At 35.7% G+C, this 23,261-nt stretch overlaps 1 protein-coding gene across 1 annotated transcript; it reads left to right on the top strand.

The window, feature by feature from the left end:
- The first annotated feature begins 7,151 nt into the window (after positions 1-7,151).
- On the top strand, positions 7,152-16,727 carry LOC128567694 (olfactory receptor 13D1). Its single transcript, XM_053565132.1, has 3 exons — positions 7,152-7,192; positions 13,319-13,330; positions 15,779-16,727. The coding sequence occupies exon 3, from the start codon at positions 15,783-15,785 to the stop codon at positions 16,725-16,727; it is 945 nt and encodes a 314-aa protein (XP_053421107.1). The 5' UTR covers positions 7,152-7,192; positions 13,319-13,330; positions 15,779-15,782.
- Positions 16,728-23,261: the final 6,534 nt, after the last annotated feature.

The following is a 23,261-nucleotide window of genomic DNA, read 5'->3' as shown; positions in this document are numbered from 1 at the left end:
TCTGGAGATAGCAAGCCAGCATAAATTTCTGACTTCTGCCCCACTCAAACATGGAAATGCCATAAAATTAATACAAAAATTTATCAGTCTAAAAAAGAAAATGAAACCGGAAGATACCCAAGGAAATGGAGTGTAGCCACTGACAAGAAATAGATTAAGAGAGTAGTTTCAATGGTGGTTCTTCCTTCTCTATTGCACTACCACAAGGATATTATACCTGAACTTCCTCCAGACTTCACAAGCTAAGGTACACAAGGAAATACCAGAGTGGCCCTAAACCAGGAAGTGATGCATGACTAACTACATGGGTACATAGATCAGCCTACATAAAGAGTTCTCTATGCACATGGGTAGATCAGCCTACATACAGAGTTCTCTTCAAGGGCTTTATCTCACAGAAAAAGCTGGAATATTTTTATCAGTGAAAAAAAAAGGACTAAGAAATGAATGGAGTCTAGGACAAGGCAACTTCTTTAACCAATTTGGGAAAATTTTAGGCCATTATTTGTTTGAATACTTTTCAGTGTCACACATTTATCCTCTCCTTTTAGGACTCCAATAACATGAATATTAGATTTTTTGTTATATTCTCACATCTTAGAAGCTCTGATGCTTTCACATCTTCTCTTTGATCTTCAGATTGAAGAATGTCTATTTTTCTATCTTCAATTCATTGATTCTTCTTTCCTTTGTCCTTCCATTTTGCTGATAATCCTATCTATGAAATTTTTTATTATTATCATTGTATTTTTCCATTCTAAAATTTCCATTTGGTTCTTTTTTGTCTTTATATTTTTGCTGAGATTTTGTTTCTTTTCTGAGGCCTCTAGTTTTTCATTTGTTTCATGTATGCATGTAATTGCTCACAGAAGCATTTTTGTAATGAGTGCTTTAAATTCCTGGTCGGATAATTCCTACATCTGTGTCATCATGTTGTTTAATCTGGAATCGTCTTTTATCATTCAAATTGAGATTTTTCCTGATTTTTTGTCTGAAGAGTCATTCATTTGCATACTGGATATTTTAGGTATAATGACATGCTGGATCTTAGTCAAATCTTCTGTTTGAGCAAGGTTCCTCCAAAACCATGCCCATTAGGGAAAGGAGTCACTGCCTTATTCATGCCACAGGGGCTAGAAATACAAGCTTCTCATGTGACCTTCATGACATGGTAGGGGTAGGATTTATTATCACTAGTCTGTGGTGAAAGTCCTGACTCCCAAATAAGCTTTCTTTGAAATTTTGCTGGGGAGTGGAGTGAGAAGGGGTATCTGCTACAGCTGGAAGACAGTAGAAGTCTGGGCTTCCTACCTGATTTTTGCTGATGTGGATAGAGTAAGGCCACAGTGTTTTTCTCCATGTCTGGCTTGTGTAGGGCAATTATTGCCAAAATATTGTCTGTCTCGCTAGCCTACTCCTTCCCTGGTCCTGTGCCTAGAGAGAACAAGATTTTCTGGATGCTTTTCTTGTTTGCCCTCACTGGTGTTTGCACGTTGGGGAAGTATCTAGAACTCAGTCCAGGATATGCACAAAATAAAGGAAAATTCAAGAAACCAACTACTTTTTGTTTCGTTGGGTCCCAAGGCCTCTAGCTGATCTTCTTTCCTCTCCTCATCTTTCAGAGTATTCTTGTGCTTTTGTATATAGCTATACTGACCAGAGTTTTAGCTGCATTTAGCAAAATAGAATTATCTACTGACTCCATTTGTCTAGAAACAGAAGTCTCCTTATACCTATTTTAAAAGTGAATCATTATCATAATATTTCATAAAATAATACTCCAGATATTACTATAAACATATTAGAATATTCAAAATCCAGAACACAACACCAAATGTTGGAAAGGATTTGAAAACAACAGGAATTCTTTGTTTAATTTCAGAATTATTAGGGTGTACACATATTTTGTTTATATATTTGTTTTGTACAGATTGAGGCACGGGTATAAGTACACCCTTCACTCAGGTAGTTACCATGCCACCTTTAAAAAATGGCAATCTAGTATCTTTTTTGACAAGCCAGATGGAACTGGAAATCATTCTTCTAAGTGAAACAACAGGAATTCTTATTCATTGCTGGTGGTAATGCAAAATTTTATGAACACTTTGGAAGACAATTTGGTGGTTTCTTACAAAATTAAACATATTCTTACCATATAATCCACCAATAATATTTTTTGATATTTACCCAAAGGACTCAAAAACTTATGTGCACCCAGAACCTGCACATGGATGTTGATAGTATCTTACTTTATAATTGCCAAAATCTACAAGCAAATGAAACGTTCTTCAGTTGATGAACATATAAATAATTTAACTGTGGTACATTCAAACAGTGAAATATTATTCAGCACTAAAAAGAAATGAGTTTTCAAGCTATAAAAATACATGAAGGAAATTTAAATTCATATTATTGAATGAAAGAAGCCAGTCTGAGAACGCTACATACTGTATGATTCCAACCAGATGACATTCTGGAAAAAAGCAAAACAATAAAGAGCAAAAAAGATCAGTTGCGAGTGACTGGAGAAAGGAAAGGATGAATGGGCAGAGCACAGTGGATTTTTAGGTAACTGAAACTACTCAGTGTAATACTAAAATGATGGATACATGTCATTATAAATTTACCCCAACTCAGAATTTATAACCCCAAGAGTAAACTAACAGTGTTTACTGTTAGAGATAGTGATGTATGAATATAGGTTGATCAAATGTAACAAATGTACCACTCAGGTAGGGGATGGTGATAATGAGGGAGACTATATGTAGGTGTAGTGGTCAGGGGGCATATGAGAAATCTCTGTATCTTCTTTTCAATTTGCTGTTAACCTAAAACTTCTCTAAAAAAACAAAGTGTATTAAAAATACTCAAGCCAAATTTCTTCACAACGAATTATCTTAATCTTCTAAGGAATAAATAAATTCAATTTTACACACTGTATTACAAAAAAATGTGGAATACTTTCCCAATTTATCTTATAAAGACAGCCTAAATTTGATATCAAATTTAATAATGAACCTAGCTCAGATGGACATAGTTAGAAAAGATCCCTTAAAAATAGAATATTCAGGTGGCGCCTGTGGCTCAAGGAGTAGCGCGCCGGTCCCATATGCCAGAGGTGTCGGGTTCAAACCCAGCCCCGGCCAAAAAAAAAAAACCACAAAAAAAAAAAAAAAATAGAATATTCAATGAAAAGTTATATTAAAAGAACAATAGATTACAATTAAGTTCAGTTAATTCTAGAAATACAAGAGTGGTTAATCATTCAAAAATCAGACAATGAAATTATGGTAACATTATAAAAGTATAATACCATAAAAAGAAATACTACATGGTAATTTTTATAGAGGCAGAAAATTATTGAAGTTATTGCTCTTCATGCTCCTTCAAGTTTCATTTTGCTTTGTATTTTTTTTATTAAGTCATGTAGCTTTGTCTTGTTTTATGTAATTAACTGCTTGAGAACAAGAATCTTGCCTTTTGTTTCTTTGTACATCCCCATGTGAAGTATGATATGCAAAATGGTGTCACCCTAGTTCAAAGCTCTGAATTGCAGTTGTGAAATCATTTTAAAAAAAAGTTACCTGCCCAATTTATAACCTTAAGAGAAAAAAAAAAAAAAACAGAAACTGTCTTTGAGCCTTTGAACTGGGCCAAATTGCCAAGACCACAACACCATGAAAAACATCTGAATTTCAACAGCACTGCAACTCCTGGACAGAGACAACCACTGAAGTAAGGACTCATGTAGAAGGCTGGCTGCCACCACCCCTAGAATTATTTAAAAGCAACTTGTGGAATATTCTCAGTGTCCTTTGAAAAATGCCTACTCTCCTTCCTCTCTTCAAGACAAAATCTGGCTCTTAGATGAATCTGTCTTCCAAATTGCAATTCCTAACACCCTATAAATGCCTATCTATTTTTTTTTTTTTAGAGACAGAGTCTCACTTGATCACCCTCGGTAGAATGCCATGGCGTCAAACAGCTCACAGCAACCTCCAACTCCTGGGCTGAGGCGATTTTCTTGCCTCAGCCTTCCGAGTAAGCTGGGACTACAGGCGCCCGCCACAAGGCCCGGCTACTTTGTTGCAGCTTAGCTGGGGCTGGGATCGACCACGCCACCCTCAGAATATGGGGCCAGTGCCCTACCCACTGAGCCACAGGTGCCGCCCATAAATGCCTATCTTAACTGCTTTGCAGTATGGTCTTTCATCTCCTCTTGGTTGACACTCACAATATTAACATCGAATTTAGCAAATCGTCCTTCACTTTAATTGGATCTCAAATAGGAATAAAATTAAAGGAAATAGAACAAATGTCTATAATACCATTAAAGAATTATGTCCACTATGAGTGGCCATTACTCTTGTCAAAATAGTCATCCTGTCTCCTTGTTTGATATTCTATACATTACAAATGAGCTTACATCTCCATATCAAAGTGCATATTCTTCTTATCAATGTATATACTCTACAGATGATAGAGTTGTATAAATGTGGGTTGAGTTAAAATAATAAGATGTGGCGCTATCACAGAAGTATCAGAGAACCAGAACATTGACAGGATATGAGGAGTCAGAGAAGGCAGTTGGGAAGCAACAGCCAAAGTGAGTTGAACATTTCTTTGATGCTGGTCATCCTTGGCTATCATGTTCTTATTTGCCCATTCCACCAAAGAAATGCACTACATTGCAATATATAGAATTATCTATTCTATAAAATGGGCATTTGTTTTATTTTATTATTTCAGATTAATATGAGGGTGCCAATGATTAGGATACATTGTTTTTGTCAGGTAAAGTCACAGTTGTAGTTGTGCTCCTCCCGTAGGTGTACATATACCCTTACATTGTGCCTATTGTGTTTTTCTCTTGTGTGGACATACATTTGTTCCTCTGTTGGTTTCATATTAATAGTGAGTACATTGGATACTTGCTTTTCCATTCTTACAATACTTTCCTCAGTAGAATGTTCTCTAACTGAATCCAGTAAATACAATCTCCATCTTTTTATGGCTAAATAGTATGCCATGGTATACATACACCACAGTTTATTAATCCATTCATGAGTTAATGGGTACTTAGGCTATTTCCATGTCTTGGTGATTGTGAATTGAGCTGCAATATAATTTCTAGTGCAAATGCCCTTGTGGTAAAATGATTTTCTTTCTTCTGAGCAGATGTCTAGTAATGGGATCGTGGGGTCAAATGGAAGGTGTACTTTTAGTTCTTTGAGGATTCTTCACACTACTTTCCAAAGAGGCTGTATTAGTTTATAATCCCAACAACAGTGTAAAAGTGTCCCCTTTTTCTACACCCTTGCCAACATCTGCAGCTTTGGGACTTTGTGAAGTGGGCTATTCTCACTGGTGTTAGGTAATTATCTCAAGGTGATTTTGATTTGCATTTCTCTCATAATTAAAGACAATGAACAGTTTTTTCATGTGTTTGTTGACAATTCATTTCTCTTCTTCAGAAAACTTTCTGATCTTAGCTCTTGCCAAGTTATAGATGGGATTGTTTGCTCTTTTTTTGTTAATTTGAGCTCTCTGTGGATTCTGGTTATCAAGCGTTTGTCAGATTTGTAATATGAAAATATCTTTTGCCATTCAGAAGGTTGTCTATTTGCTTTAATTGTTGTGTCCTTAGCTGTGCAGAAGCATTTAGCTTAAGTCCCATTTATTAATTTTTGTTGTTGTTGCAATTGCCAATGAAGTCTTCTTCATAAAATCTTTCCCCAGGTTGATATCAAAAATTCTTCCTATAATTTCTTCTAGGATTTTTACCATTTTGTGTCTTAGATTAAAATCTTTTATCCATAACATGTCAATTTTTGTAAGTCGTAAGAGATGCAGATCCAGTTTCAGTCTTTTACATGTGGCTATCCAGTTCTATCAGCACCATTTGTTAAATAGGGATTCTTCTCCACAGTGTATGCTTTTATTTGGTTTGTTGAAGATCAGATGGAAATATTAGGCAGGTTTCATCTCTAAATTTCTATTCTGTTCCATTTATCTATGTCCCCATTTTTGTATAAATACCATACTGTTTTTATCACTGTGGACTTGTAGTATAACTTCAACTGTGGTAAAGTGATGACTCTGGATTTATTTTTATTGCTAAGAATTGCCTTGCCTTCCATTTTTTCCTGGTTCCATACATAACAAGGAACTATTTTTTTTTTTAGTTATTCAAGGTATTATGTTGGTATTTTAACTAGGATTGCAATAAATCTGTAGATTGCTTTCATTAGTATAGACATTTCAACAATGTTGATTCTTCCCAGCCACAAACATGGTATGTTCTTCCATATAAAATGAGCAATTTAATGAAGTCTAATGGTGGGAATGGCTTTTGTTCATTAGGAGTAAGAAATGAAGAGAATCTCTGATTTCAGTATTTTACCATCATCATTATTCAAAAGACAAAGATAAATAGAAATTACTGTTTCACTCACTATTTACTTTTTTATATTTTCCATTTACAAATATTTTGACATCAGTTAAAATTACCTTTTAAATGACAGGACAATTCATAATATACACCTACTTTTTAAAAAAAGGCTATAAGATCAGAAACACACTACAATCTCAAGTTTATAATGCTGTATATGTAATATATGTGTGACATTGTGATATAATAAGAAATGCATATTTGATCACTGTATTTTCTGGTACACGGCTCCTAAAACCATGGGAATATCTGAAGTGATAAGTGTCTTTTTGTATGTTTATGAAATAACTAATGGTTTGTGGCTCCTTGGGTAGCATTATATGGGATTGGTTGCCAGGAGAAACAACCAAGTGGTTAGAGAGTTGGAATGTTCAGCCTTTCACCTTTTTATACCTCCAAGAAGAGTCTAAAAGGGACTGAAATTTGAGTCTATCACCAATAGCCAATCGTTTAATCATTTATGACTTGGTAATGAAGTTTTGCAATTGTCCCTGAGGCTGCATCAGAACAAAGAGGACAAAAAAGAGAACTTTATTAATTTGCCAGCAAATGAGGAGGATGGTTACTCTCATCTTACAGGACCATTGTTCTCCCTATAAGCAGAAATACCAAGCTTTTAAAGGGAGTTTTCAGCTTTAGGCTATTGCTGTTAAACTCTAGTATCTCAGGTAAAGGCAAGCTCATGACATCTGCCCTAACAATTCCACTGAGCCATCTCCTGTGGTACAAAAATCAAAGAGCGTTCTCCTGCCCTTTGATTACTAGCCTCAGGCAAGAATGCAGGTTTTAATTCCCAAAAAGGTGATAGAGTTTTAAAGAGACAGCTTGTAAAACATTTTACCCTTTTTCAGGTCACTACCTCTGTTACAAAGCCTCCATAAAAACTCAAAGGATGGATAGAATTTGGGTTGCTAAACATGTGGAGGGTGGCACACCCAAGAGGAAGTAGAAGCTTTGGGCTCCTTTTCTCATATCTCGCCCCATCTCTTCTGTCTGGTTTTCCTGAGCTCTATCCTTTTATAATAAACATTAGTCAATGTAAGTAAACTTTTTCCCTGATTTCTGTGAGCTATTCTGGCTAATAATTAAATCCAAGGAAGAGTTCATGGGAACCCCCCATTTATAGCTTTTGGTCACAAGTACCTGAGGCCTATACTTGCAATTGGCATCTAAAATGCGGGAAATTTGTCAGACTGAGTCTATCACCTGTGAGATCTGACACCAACAACAGATAGTGTCTGAATTGAATTTAATTATAGGACTCTAGTTGGTATCAGAAAATTGGAAAAAAATCCACATCTGGTAAAGTGATGACTAGGGATTCTATGTTAAGAAAATAGTAAGAAAAAATGGTTTCTCCTGTTACACACAATATGAATATGAAGAAATTAAAATATTAATAGTTACTGTACCTGAAATTATAAATGAATTTAATTTCTTCATTTGAACATTTCTAAGATTCCCAGATTCTTTCAATATGTGTATATTATTTAATTAGTCAGGAAAATTTTTATTTATTTTAAAAAACAAATTATTGCCTAGTAAGTTAGGAATAATTAGTTTTTGAGACACTGTCACTAAAGTTTAAGAGTTATCGCCTTCCACACAGTTTAAATATATCACTTTAAATCACTTCTGGGATTACATAGTCTCTATGAAGAAAGCAACAAAGGATTTAAATTGGCTACCATTGGTATATATACCCTGCAAAATTTTAGGGCTTAGAGGTGAGGGTATACTTATATTGTTTTCTACTGATACAAATTTAAACAGAGCATTGAAGCAAGCAGGGATGACAACCTTACCTTTGTGCTATTCCTTTTGACTCTGCCCACAGTAATCTCAAACGATCTCAAATGGTGGGATTCTTAACTTTGAGCCCCATAGCATACAACAACTTGAAGAAGACGCTAAGATGTCAACTAGCTTAGGAAGTACAACCATAATGAATTTAGTAACTGGAATAAATAAGGTGAAAATGTAATGAAGAAAAATGTGACACAAAGAGATGAATGCACTTAATTCCAAAACTACATCCTTCTTTTGAAACTGAAGTTTCAACAGAACATGCTACATGTTAGGTCTGAAGAAGGTAAGAATTCTACCCTAAGAATTGAATAAGAAGCACTGAAACAGAATTGTAAAGATTTTTTTCAGAGAGAAAAGGAGAAATGAAAATTATAAATTCTGAATAATTTATTTCTTATATTTTAAAAACTTTTGATTTTGAACTGATTTTAAGCTTTCAGAAAAGTTACAAAATTAGTTCAAAAAGTTTCCTTACTTCCCTCATGTATAAGATGTTAACATGAGGGAAGTAAGGAAATCACTGTAGTACAATTACCCAAAGTAAGAAATTAACAGTGGTGCATTATTATTAATTATACCACGTATCATAAACCTTATACGAATTTCATCAATTTTCCTCTCTAATGTCTTTTCCTTTTCCAGGATGCTCTTCATCCCATATAGAATTGTTATTTTCCTTTTGTCTTTTTGAATTGGAGAAGTTCTAAATAAAACAATGAAAAAGAAATGTGGATCAAAGAATTATTAAATCAAGGAAATAGCTCATATAGCTATGAACATTTCAAATTTTCACTTTTCCTTCAGATAAAAAAATAATACCTGACAGTCCAGATTAAATTTACATGCTTTGTTCATTCATTTTGTGCCAAGAACTACTAATATGTTATACATACTAACGTTCATAACAATTCTATAAACTGTATTTTGCCAACATTACAAATGACACATCATGCTCAGCGAGTTTTAAGTATTTTGTCCAACATCTGTATAGCTAAGAAGCCACAGAGCCAACTGAACTCTAGGTTCTCTGGCTGTTTCTATTAAGATGTAGTACTTTTTCATGAGTAATGCTTATCAGCAGTCGGGGCAAAGTGGTAAAGGAACAAGGTGGCGAGGGAGGCAGAGTAGACTTCCACAACAGCCTTATAGATGGTCACGGCATGTAGGAGGGCTGGATCAATCAATCCAAGCAAGAAGCCTGCTGCTCAGATAGAAGTTCCCACAAACAAAAACTGCACTTGGTTTCCACACAGAAATGTTAGTGGGAAAACTCAGATGATTTTTAAAACCATGCGGAAAAAAGGTAAGAAGCCTTTGTTTCTTGCCTTTAACTTTTCCTGTCTTACTCATTATTAGTTTCAGTTGAAGCTCACAAGGTTTTGGCACTGGAGAATGTTTCATATTGTGAAAAGCAAAGTCTCTTTCTAAACAGCAGGGGAAACTAGATGCCTCTGGAATTGGAATGCAATACTTAGTGCTGGGAATTTTCTCCCAAGGGAATCTTCCAGGACAGCCATGGCACAGCCTGACTCAAGAGGCTCTTCAGGCAAAATATCAAATGCAGCTGAATTTTTATGCTTTACAGACAAACTAGTTTTCTTCTGTTGGCAAATGCAAGTAGCAGTAAGTGGATATACACAATCCATGAACCTAAGAGTTTTATTTCCTTCCATGGATGATACCCAATGTTAAAAATAATCTAAAGACAGGGCATTAGAGGAGCTGGACAAAGCTCAGAGAACCAAGAAATTAAAACTTTATCTTTTGGTGGGTAAAGAGTAAGATCTCCAGATGTTTCTCTGAGGTCTTCCCTATCCACCAGGTACCTCACCTGTCTTTCTTCTCACTGTGTAATTCTGTTGCTGTTTTTTAGTACATCCTATCTTTATGGTTAACTTTGGTCACATTATAAAAGGTGGACGCTAGAATCCTTTTGCAAGAATTGAAGCTGTCAGTATGTCTGCTCAAGATTGATATCTCTATGAGATTGAATGGTTAAAATCAGCACATTAAGTGGTATAAGTTAATCTACAAAATAAAGCAGTAGAAAATGTCTGTACAATTTCCTATCAATTGATTGTTCTTTTTCATTCTAGGGTATTAGAGACAGTTGGTCATCCAGACAAAAAATGTCTAGCTGTTTTTGCTTTCTTGGTGATCTTCTAATGATTAAAAAGAATGTAAATAAGCCTACTGTTGCCCAAGGGCAGTTCCCCAATAAAAAAATTAATTTTTCCTCCTGTTTTTACAATCACAAACTACAGGTTCATTTTACAAAATTTAAAACATGAAAAAGCTTAAGAAAATTTAAAATACATCGTCAAAGAAAACTACAGTTAACACTTTCTTCTATATACAAAAGTATGATCATTTCTGTTATATCGAAGCTTGCTTTCATCACGTAATATTATATGGTGAGCATTTTTCCTTGTCTTTAACTTTTCTCCAAGATTATGATTTTGAGTGGCATAACAAATGAAAGCACATTTTTCTCACATGTTATATAACATGTACCATAACCACATACCCATCCTGGAGGAAAAACAATTACAACTGTCTATTGGATGGATTTTTTTTAAAAAATAATGTTCAGTGATGACAATGGTGATGATGATATCAATAATCTTTGTCTGACTTTTAGGGAAATTTCTCCAGAGTTTCACTATTTAAAATCAAGTTACCCCATGTCTAGATAACTAAGAGGGTTTTTTTTATCAAGAATAAATGCCGTATCCTGTCAAATAAGCTTTCATTTCCAGTTAGACAACCTTATAGACTTGTTTATCTATTTACTTGTTTGGTATATTACATTTGTAGATTTCAAAACATTAGTTTGGTGTGCTTTCTACTGGGAATGTTACTATAATACACAGTTGAATTTTGTTTGAATATATCTATTGTAATTTTTGCATATATATTCAAATGAGATTAAACCAAAGTTTTATTCTATCTTTGAAAATTTGGGGTATAAACATTATTTTGTTTCGATAAAGTGATTTGCAAAGTATACCAAATATTTTGTACACTAAAATCTTCCCATAGCACAGAAATTGTTTCTTAAAAATAAAATAACTCTTTTAAATAATCTGTATCTATTGCCAATTTTAAGAGTCAGCACTGCTTTAACTCCCAATTTGATCTCCAGTAACTACTGTATTATCTACCGTGCTATGTGTTAAGTAAACGAATAAACGAAAGATTCTATGAAAGGGGTAAGGACAGTAGTACAGAAGCACTTGAGATGGACATCCTATCCAAACTAGACATTCAGGAAAGTTTTCTAGAAAAATGTAATAACTGGCTGTGGAGGGCCTTTCTAGATTGAAGTAAGAATGTGTACAAAAGTAAAAAGAAGAAAGAATGTAGCATTTGCAGTAAACTGAAAGGAGTTCAGCATGGCTATTGCAGAGCATGGGGAGGAAGGGTCAGTAGAATTTCTATTCTAGAGGAATTTAAGGGTAGCAGTCTGGTTGGAAAAAAATTTTTTTTTGTAGCAAGCACACTGTTCTGCCTCAGACCGTATTGTTCTATTGACTGGCTTATTTATTTATTTATTTATTTATTTTTACTCACTCTTACTGAGGCTGGTCTTACATTCTTGAGTTGAAGCAATCCACCTTCCTTGGCCTCCCAAAGTGCTAGGATTATAGACATAAGTCACACACACCTGGCCATCTATTGTATTTTATTTATTTATTTATTTATTTATTTATTTATTTATTATTGTTGGGGTTATTACTGGTGTATTGAGGGTACAAAGAACCAGGTTACACTGACTGTATTTGTTTGGTAAAGTCCCTCATATAATTGTGATCCATCCCCAAGAGGTATGTCACACGCCATGACCATCCACTCCCTTCCCTCCCTCCTTCTCCCTGCATCTCTCATCTTCCACCCCCCCCACTGTGTACTAGGTCATCAATTGTCCTCATATCAGAATTGAGTACATAGGATTCATGCTTCTCCATTCTTGTGATGCTTTACCAACAATAATGTGTTCTACTTCCATCCAGTTTAATACAAAAGATGTAAACTCTCCATCTTTGTTAATGGCTGAATAGTATCCCATGGTATACATATACCATAGCTTGTTAATCCATTCCTGGGTTGGTAGGCATGTAGGCTGTTTCCACATTTTGGTGATTGTAAATTGAGCTGTGAACAGTCTAGTGCAAATGTCCTATGACAAAATGATTTTTTTTTCTTCTGGGTAGATGCCCAATGGAACTGCAGAATCAAATGGGAGGTCTAGTTTGGGTTCTTTGAGGATTCGCCATACTTCCTTCAAAAAAGGTTGTATTAGTTTGCAGTCCCACCAGCAATGTAGAAGTGTTCCCTTTTCTCCACATCCACACTAGCCTTGGCAACTTTGAGACTTTGTGATGTGGGCCATTCTCACTGGGATTAAATGACATCTGAGGGTGGTTTTAATTTGCATTTCTCTGATAATTAGGGACAATCAGCATTTTTTCATATGCTTGTTAGCCATTTGTCTACTTTCTTTAGAGAAGGTTCTATTCATCTTGCCTAGTAATATAAGGTATTGTTAGCTCTTTCCATGTTGATTAATTTGAGCTATCTGTATGGACTCGCTTTTTTTAGTCAAAACTGATGAAGATTATCAAGGAGCAAATTGTCTTCCAATAAATTCTCCATTGACATAGAAATGAGGTGAGAAAATGTAGAAATGGGATGAAAGAAGATGGGGAGGTTAATCTGAGAATTCTATAATAGAATAATTCGGTGATAATAGGGTTACTTTCTCCACTTTCTCTTATTTTCTCTAAATTTTAGAAAAATAACCTCCTTCATCTAGGACTTTTTGAACAAGAGAGAAAAAGCCACTCCTCTTTCATTCATTTCTCCTTAACACTCATTCTCTCAGCCAGCGTGGTAGCTAGTGCCTGTAATCCTAGCACTCTGGGAGGCTGAGGCAGGTGGATTGCCTGAGCTCAGGAGTTGGAGAGCTGCCTGAGCAAGAGCAAGACTCCATCTCTAAAAATATCCAGGCGTTCTGTAGGTGCCTGTAGTCCCAGCTACTGAGGAGGCTGAGGCAAGAGGATTGCTTGAGTCCAAGAGACTGAGGTTGCTGTGAGCTATGACGCTATGGCAATCTAACCACAGTGACAAAGTGAGAATCTATCAAAAAAAAAAAAAAACCCTCATTCTCTCAAGATTTAAGCACTAACTATAGTGCTCTTTTGTAGCAATAAAAAAAGACTCCTTCCTCCCTATCATCCTCCTCCTTCTATTTCAGAACTGTGCTAAAACAAATACCTCAACTCATACTTTTAAAGAAACAAATGTCAATGTGAACAGAGATGAGCAGAAATATCCAGGAAGGAAATCTTCTCCTACATAGTAAGATATTAGTACCATTTTCTCTCTCTCTTTTTTAAAAAGTCTCTTTCAAAACCAAGAAATCAGTCTCTAACTTTCTTGGGAAATACAAAGGCATGGAAAATTATTGGTTGTGAGCTGAGGATAGGATTAAGGAGAAACTTTACCTGTGCAGGCCTAGTCTAATGAATTAAATCTATCACTAATACAAAAAGTATAATGCATAATCCTTGCATCAAAAAGTCTTCAGTCTCATGCAGGCATCATATATAGTATCAGACAATATTAAGCAATGAGAGCACAGCTAAATTTTCATGGAGTAGTAACACTGGATATAGCAAGAACTTATAAAATGGATAAAGATCAGTGTAAGCTGGAAAAAGCAAGTAAAGCAAGATGATAATTCCAACACACCTAAAGACTGTGGTGTTGTAAATGGCCTGACTCTGAGTCCAACTTCCTGTAATTAAATCCTGGTTCTAGCTATGTGACTTTGGGAAAGCTACTTTTCTTGCCTTTACCTATTTTGCTTCATTGTAAAATTGAGATAATAATAGTACCTATTGCACAGGTTGCAGTGAATATAAAGTCAGTTCATGTAAAGTGCTTATAACAGTGCCTGGCACAGTGTTAGTTTTTAATAAATATTAGTTAGCTCTCACTAGTCCAGTCACACTAATACTTACCACTGAAAACTGTGCCCCTCATTGTCATAAGCACATTTAATAAATTCATTATGAGAAGTTTCCTTGCCATAAAATAAAATTAATACTGAAATCCTAAAGATGTGTTTCAAGATATCATCCATAAAGATAAAAAGAAAAATAATAATTATAATTAAGAACTAAGTAAAATAATACTAACCTGTCTAAGAAAACATAAAATATGCATCTAAGAGTTTGAGGACTAAAAAAGAAGAGAGGATTTACAGAATTTAGAGAAATACAATGGTTATGATTGAAGGTGACCCATATTGAAGGAAAGGGAATTCTAGGTTGTTGTTTTTTTTTTTTTGTAGAGACAGAGTCTCACTGTACTGCCCTCAGGTAGAGTGCCATGACGTCACACGGCTCACAGCAACCTGTAACTCTTGGATTTACGTGATTCTCTTGCCTCAGCCTCCCAAGCAGCTGGGACTACAGGCACCCGCCACAATGCCCGGCTATTTTTTTGTTGCAGTTTGGCGGGGGTTGGGTTTGAACCTGCCACCCTCAGCATATGGGGCCAGCGCCCTACTCACTGAGCCACAGGCACCATTCTAGGTTGTTTTAGAAAAAAAAAAAAAAAACCTGTACTTAATGGAAATCCAGACTCTTTAGCCCCTAGAAACTCCTTGGGACCAATCTCAAATGTTTACAGATCAACTCTTAACTAATCCTGAAAAAAGAACAGATAGACAGCCATGTGAAAAGAGAAAATATTCAAAGTTTGTTTATTATGACCCCAAACTTCAGTACCATCACCTTAAACATATTACATGAATTTTTCTTTCTTAGTCAGTCAGAGATAATAATAATATAAAATATTATTATAAAATATATTATAATTACATATACAAGGCCTTATCCAAGTATTATGATAAAAACCTGAGAAACTTTACGTAATCTAATACAGGGTGTACAATACTTTATGGCCACCACATATAACATATTATCAAAAAGTTATTTTTTCCAATGTTTTACCAGGAACTAAGGCTCAGAAAGTTTGATGACTTATCCAAAGTCACATGCAAATGAAATGATATGCTACTATTTGTGTGGCATGTATTATTTTTAAATAGAAATAGCTTCCTTAGAAAATAGCCCTTATCAAATATCAAATAGCCCTTATCAAATATTTTATAATATATTTTATAATATGGAGATGGCTCCATATTCATGCTTAGAATGATGTTGTCCCTACTTGTTATTTTATTAGAGGCCTGACACTTCACAGTATAAGTCTTGGGTATACTAAAAGTGTTGTCTCTGCTACTGCATGGTCCTACAAAGTATTGAATGACTAAGTGCTTCAGTTTTGTCCTCAATGAAATTAAAATCATAACATGTCCATGCCCTTCTTGACTTCATGTGCTAAAAATCAAACAAAATAATGCAAGTTAAAATTATGTTTAAGACTAAATTGTAAATTTAAATTTGCCTGAGTCATTTCTTTGCATGAACCCTGCAGGTGACATAGACACATGGAGACACGGAATTATTCTGCTGTGACTGAATTCTTTCTGGTGGGACTTTCCAGATACCCAGAGCTCCAGCTTTCTCTGTTTATGTTTTGTCTCATCATGTACCTAATAATCCTTCTGGGAAATAGCCTCCTCATTATCATCAGCATCCTGGATTCTCACCTCCATACCCCCATGTACTTCTTCCTTGGAAACCTCTCATTCTTGGATATATGCTATACATCCTCTTTCATTCCTCCAATGCTCATCATATTTAGGTCAGAGAGAAAAACCATCTCCTTCTTTGGCTGTGCTCTGCAAATGGTTGTCTCCCTTGGCTTAGGCTGTACTGAGTGTATCCTCCTGGCTGTGATGGCCTATGACCGGTATGTGGCCATCTGCAACCCACTGAGGTATCCCATCATCATGAACAGGGTGTTATATGTTCAAATGGCTGTGTGGTCTTGGATCATAGGCTGTATGAACTCTCTAGTGCAAACAGTCCTGACAATGGTGTTGCCTTTCTGTGGGAATAATGTCGTTGACCATCTTACCTGTGAGTTGTTGGCGCTTCTTAAACTCATTTGTTCAGACATCACCATCAATGTGCTTATCCTAACAGTGGGAAGTATTGTTTTCTTAGTGATTCCCCTACTGTCAATTTTTATTTCTTATGTTTTCATTCTCTCTTCCATCCTGAGACTTAACTCTGCTGAGGGGAGAAAGAAAGCTTTTTCTACATGTTCAGCCCACCTGGCTGTGGTAATTTTATTCTATGGTTCAGCTCTTTTTATGTACATGAAGCCCAAGTCAAAAGACACAAAGACATCTGATGAGATCATTGGGCTGTCTTATGGGGTAGTGACCCCAATGTTGAACCCCATTATCTATAGTCTAAGGAATAAGGAAGTCAAAGAGGCTGTGAAGAAAGTCCTCAGAAGACACCTTCACTCACAGAAAATATGAAATCCTTTAAGGCATGTGATATTTAAATTTGAGAAACAAATATGCTTTGATATCCACAGATGAAGTTGTAGAACCCACTATAACAACAGCTTTGTGTTTGTAAAGCCAAACGCAAGACTGTCATTTTTACAACACAGAGTGTTTGTGTGTAAACCTTTTCTGTATGATATCTTTTCAGCAGGCTTTCCCCTCTTGGTCCCACAGAAGTCATAATAGTTGCTGTTAATAAATATTTCTCCCTCTCCTCTTCCCCTCTACCTCTGATTTTTTCTCTTTTTTCTCTTTTCTCCTTTCCCCTGATTTTTTCTCTCTGTTTTTTATCTTCTTTATTTTCTTTCTCGGTGTCTTTCAGGTATTTTCTATTATTTTTGTCTACCCAGCCTCCCTCTTCTAGTTAAAGAATGAAACTTCTTGTTTTAAAGAATCACCTGTTGCCCATTATTAGTCCATATTTTGTTGGGTGGGGAAGACCACACACTCTGGACTGATGGAAAGCATGAAACATAAATCTAAGTCAATGAAAAATGAACATTCCCCTAACCACAGTGATTCATTCAGGACACCATGTGTTCTAAGCCATGCCAGTACAAATTAATTGTAGAAATGTCGTCTAAGTACCAGTAAAGAATTACTCTTTCTTTGAGGGTCTCTAAACTGGTGGAATGTAATTTTTCTTCTGGCCATCTTTGCTGATTCATGGGGAAAGCCAGCCAGAGAATGAAATCACCAAAGAAGAAAGGAGGAAGGAAATAGATTACTTGATGTAATTTTAACACCTGGATCAAGCTAGGTCTAAAGACATTCATGCTTGGAGTTTTCAGTTAAGTGACCCAATAAAGGTTCTGTTAAACAATAGTTTGAATTGTTTTCCATTGCTTACAACCATACAAACTCTGGCTAATCATCACTTTACCTTACTTCACACCACCTCCATCCTCACTAGCTCCCAGTTTGGTGGTTTGACAGTATCTGAACTTTTCCTAATTTTACATGGTCTGCTACTTCTCCTACGTTAATATTCCTAACACATGGTTTTCATCATCACTAACAATTCAAGAACTTAATTAGGCTTTCCAAGTAAAATGCAAACGTTTTGACCTGACATTAATTTCCCTCCACAAAATGAGCACCACCTAAATTCTGTTATTATTTCCTAGTACTTCTCATTCACTTTTTGTTTTATCAATAAATTGGTGAGTCTGTATGTATGGCCATATCCCCAATTTCCCTTCTAGGCATTTATGGTAGTATCTCATCTAAATGCAGTAAGTAAAACACATTTCTTTTACTCACCATGTTAACATACACATCTTCCTGCCACTTTCCCATTATAAAAAAAAAAAAATTCCTTCTTTAGGAGTTCCTCCTTCCTCTTAGGATAATTTCCAAGAGGCTTAAAATGACCAGCAAAGATGCCCAAGATCTGATTCTTCAGCCCCATATTTCACAAACTTTCATCTCTCTCTACTGTCCTTTATTCTGTGTTCAGGCAAAACTGAACTTCTTTTAATGCTTAAAATATAACATCTCCCTCCTTCTCTGTCTCACTCACTTTCTCTCCCTGCCCCTCTGCATATGCTATTTCTTCTTCCTCAAAAATTTTTCATCTCCTCCTAATTTTCTCATATAATTGCTATTATCCTTCCAGAATCTTCTGGAGATGTCATCCCTGAACCCTTGCATGAGTCAGGCAAACCCCCTATGCGCTCTGATAATGTTCCATACCTCCCTTGATATAGTACTTACCACACATTATTGAAATTGCATATTTATCTCATCCCACAAAATTTGCAAGCCTCTTAAGAATAAGCACCATACCTCTCTTATTAATCATTATGATCTGAGAATCAAGCTCAGCATCTGCCATATTTTTAACCACTCCACATGTACTTATTCTGTTGTTGATTTCTCTTGCAATTTCTAACCAGTTAATGACACCACTAAAATTCTTTAAACTACCAAAACTTTAAAAAGTTGGCCTTCTAAATATCTCTTAGATCTATTAACTATTGCCCAGCTTTCTCAGGACCATTTTCTTGTATGTCTCAATTTAATACCTGCAATCAACTCCTACCTTCAGTTTCACCAGCATCACTGGTATTACAATCTATCCCCCTAAATTTGGTCAATGTTATCTTTCTAAAACATAAATCCGAACATGGTATGCTTCTGTTGAATGAAAGCTATGTTATCTTGTCACTTAACTGTTACTTAAGTAAAGCCTCATGTGACTTAAGTGAAGCCTCAATTTTCTTTGTCAGGGTTTAAGAACAACTAGGTAATTGCAAATAAAGATGTGTAATTTAAAAACCCAATAGGAGATCAACTGGATACTTATAAGGAAAAAAGTTAATCTTACCCCTACTTCACTCCATACACAAAAATCAATCTCAGATTGATTCTAGATCTAGATGTAGAAAATAAAGTAATAACATCATTTAGAACAGTGGTTCTCAACCTTCCTAATGCCATGACCCTTTAATACAGTTCCTGTGGATTGTGACCCACAGGTTGAGAACCACTGGTTTAAAAGAAAGCAAAGAAGAAGGAGAAAAAGAGGAGGAAGAAGGGAGAAGGAGAAGAAGAAGAAGAAAGTAAAAAATAGTGAATTGGTCTATCTCTATTAAGAACTTGGTCTATCTCTATTAAGAACTTCTATTCTTGCCGGGCGCGGTGGCTCACGCCTGTAATCCCAGCACTGTGGGAGGCTGAGGAGGGAGAATCGCTTGAGCTCAGGAGTTGGAGACTCGCCTGAGCGACAGTGAGACCCCGACTCATGAAAAAAAATGGAAAAACCCAGCCAGGCGCCGCAGCGAGCGTCTGTAATCCCAGCAGCTTCCGGAGGCTGAGCAGCCGAGTGCCCGCAGACCGAGTCTGAGGTTGCGATGAGCTACCACGCCCACTGCACTCTGCTCAGGGGCATAGGGTGGGACCCTGTCTCAACAACAACAACAACAACAAAAAAGAACTTCTATTCTTTAAATGATACCATTAGGAACATAAACAGAATGGGAAAATATTTTTTATATAAATATTTTTGACAAAGAAGTCAAATCAAGAATATATTTAAAAACTCTAGAAATTCATTTTAAAAGGACAAACAACATAGTAGAATGGGAGAAAACTTGAATATATATTTCATAAAAGGAGATATTGAATATACAGTAAATACATGAAAATTCTCATCTTTAATACTGATTAGGAAAACTAAAATAACATGATACTATACCCATCATAATAGATAAAATAAAAAAGACAGGAAATGCCAAGTGTTTTCAAAAATGTAGAACAATTTTAACTCTTACATACTGCTGGTGGGAGTGTAAATGGCTACCTATCCTTTGTAGAACTCAAAACGTTTATGAAAGCTAAATATATGCATACCATAAAATTAAGAATTCTACTCCAAACTACATATTTGAGTTATATACACATGCCCATCAAAAGACGTGTACAAGTATATCAGTAGCAGTACCATTCATAATACCATATATAAAAACTAAAAAAAAAAAAAAAATGTAAATGTCGATCACTAGTAAAATAATGGAATACTTAGCATAGAGAATAAAAAACAGTAGAACTTCAAAAATCATAATATTGGCTAAAGTCATACATAAAAGATGCTATTCAAAAATAATTTATAGCATTAAAATACTGTATAACTATTGACTATGATGGCATTTTGGTGTGCTTTTTCTATTTTTCATGATCTTAGATGTGCTCTGTTAAAGGCCACCATGATGCTGTATCACCAGGATTTGGGTATTTTCAATAAAAATAGTCAACTAAGTAAACAGACAATCTAGCACATTGCCTGAGTAAAGACTTCAGTAAATGTCTAACATATGAGTAATAATATTATTACTGGTGCTATTAATACATGCTTATGAGGCTGAGATTCATATGGCTCAATCTCAAGAAGGAAACATAGTCCAGCAACCAAAAGAACTTACTTAGCTTTCTTTTTTTTTGTAGAGACAGAGTCTCACTGTACCACCCTCCAGTAGAGTGCCGTGGCCTCACACAGCTCACAGCAACCTCCAACTCCTGGGCTTAAGCGATTCTCCTGCCTCAGCCTCCCGAGCAGCTGGGACTACAGGCGCCCACCACAACGCCCGGCTATTTTTTTGTTGCAGTTTGGCCGGGGCTGGGTTTGAACCCACCACCCTCGGTATATGGGGCCGGCACCCTACTCACTGACCCACAGGCGCTGCTCCTTACTTAGCTTTCTTAAAAACTATGGGATCGAAATATTTATTTACATAATAACACTGCTAGAAATTCCTTTTTTTTTTTTTTTTTAATTTCAGGTTAATGAGAGGTACAGACAACCATGTAACAAGACCTAAATTTGTTAGGTAAAGTCGCTCTTGTAGTTGTGTCCCACATGCAAAAGGTGTGCTATATACTCCTACCCTGTGCCATTAAGTGGGAGCACACCAATCGCCTCCTTTTCTCCTCTTCTCCCTCCTACATTTACCCTCCCCCAGGCTTGAATTGAAACGAGTTTTTCTCTTATTTGGGCATGAATTAGATTGTCTACTGCCTTCATATTAGTATGAAGTACATTAGATATTTGCTTTTCCATTCTTGTGATACTTTACTGAGAAGAGTGTGTTTCAACTTCATCCCAGTTAAAACAAAGGATGTAAAATCTCCATCTTTTTATGGCTGCACATTATTCCATGGTATATATATACCACAGTTTGTTAATCCATTTCTGAGTTGATGGGCACTTAGGTTGTTTCAACATCTTGGTGTTTGTACATTTAGCCACAATATACAATCTAGTGCAAATGTCTTCATAAAAAAATGATTTTTTTTCTTCTGGGTAGATGCCTAGTAGTGGGATTGCAGGGCCAAATGGGAAGTCTAATTTGAGTTCTTTGAGGGTTCTCCATATTTCTTTCCAAAGAGGCTGTATTAGTTTGCAGTCTCACTAACAGTGTAAAAGTGTTTCCATGTTTCCACATCTCTGTCAGCATTGGCAACTTTGGGACTTTGTTATGTGACCTGATTTACTTGGCTTAGGTATTATCTCAGGGTGGTTTTGCACGTCTCTGATGATTAGGGACAATGAGGATTTTTTCATATGTTTGTTAGACATTCATCTTTCTTCCTCAGAGAAGGTACTGTTCATGTCTCTTGCCCAGTAATAGATGGGATGTTTGCTTTTTTTGTTGTTGATTAATTTCAGTTTGTTATAGATCCTAGTTATCGAGCCTTTCTCGGATTCATAACATGCAAATATCTCTTCCCATTCAGAAATTTGTATATTTGCTTTAATTGTTGTGTCCTTAGCTGTTTGGAAGCTTTTCAGTTTAATTAAGTCTCATTTGTCTATTTTTGTTGTTGTTGCAATTGCCACAGAAGACTTCTTAATAAAATCTTTCCCCAGGCTGACATCCTCAAGGATGTCACTAACGGTTTATTAATCCATTTCTGCACTGATGGGCACATCAACTTTGTAGAGGTCCTTCACCTCTTTTGTTAGTGCATCACTAACTTGTAGAATTTTTATTGTTTCATGTCTTAGATTTCAATCTTTTATCCCTCTTAAGTCAATTTTTGTAAGTGATGAAAGGTGCAAGGTAGTTTCCATCTTTTACATGTGGTTATCCAGTTCTCCCAGCACCATTTATTGAATGGGGATTCTTTTCCCCAGTGAATGCTTTTGTTCGGTTTATCAAAGATCAGATAGCTATAAGTTACTGGTTTGATCTTTTAGTTTTCTATTCTGTTCCCTTAAATCTATGTCTATTTTTGTGCCAATACCATGCAGTTTTGATCACAATCAGCTTGTAATATAACTTAAAATCTGATAGTGTGATGCCTCCAGTTTCATGTTTACTACTAAGAATTGCCTTAGTTATACAGGTTTTTTTCTGGTTCCTATGAAACAACTCTTTTTTCCAGTTCTTACTAGACTCTTGTTCTGTTGTCTTCTTGCTATTTCTTAGATTCACTAAGCCTTTTGCTATTCCCTTTGCTATTTGAACTCAGACAGTTTACCTCCACTTTCGGTCTGGCTCCATTATTGGGTACTCACACACAAAACACTTAGCATGCATTATCTCAAATACTCAGTAAGTGTACGAAGTATAAATAGCATTCTTATCTTTGGAGAAGAATCTTAGATTGTTCTGGCAACATAGAAATAATGGCGAACAGAATTTTAATCACAACGTAAGTATTTTGAGTGACTACAATAATAACATTATGTGCAATTCAGAAAAATGCAAAAAGTCACAATTAATTAATTAACCACAAAATTAATTAACCACAAAATACTTTTTTCTGGTCTTCGCAGGATCCAATCTCATTTCATTCAGGTCTTTGTTGAGAACTTACCATGCTTAATGTTTCTTCATAGTACACTTCTTTAGACTGCATTTTACTTACATTGTTTTATGAGTTTATTGTCTAACTTCACCATAAAAATGGATGCTCCCTGAGGAAGGGACTTTTTCTTATTATAATAGTTATTGTATCCCCAATGTCTAGACTAATTCAGAACAACACTATGTACTCTAT

This window comes from Nycticebus coucang, chromosome 2 (genome assembly GCF_027406575.1).
Source record: "Nycticebus coucang isolate mNycCou1 chromosome 2, mNycCou1.pri, whole genome shotgun sequence".
NCBI classification, from domain to species: Eukaryota; Metazoa; Chordata; class Mammalia; order Primates; family Lorisidae; genus Nycticebus; species Nycticebus coucang.
The sequence above is the reverse complement of the archived record's forward strand: the minus strand, read 5'-3'. Positions and strand labels throughout refer to the sequence as shown.

Bases quoted from the DNA above. Each gene is read 5' to 3' on its own strand.
- LOC128567694 (XM_053565132.1), top strand. From the start codon at position 15,783: ATGGAGACACGGAATTATTCTGCTGTGACTGAATTCTTTCTGGTGGGA.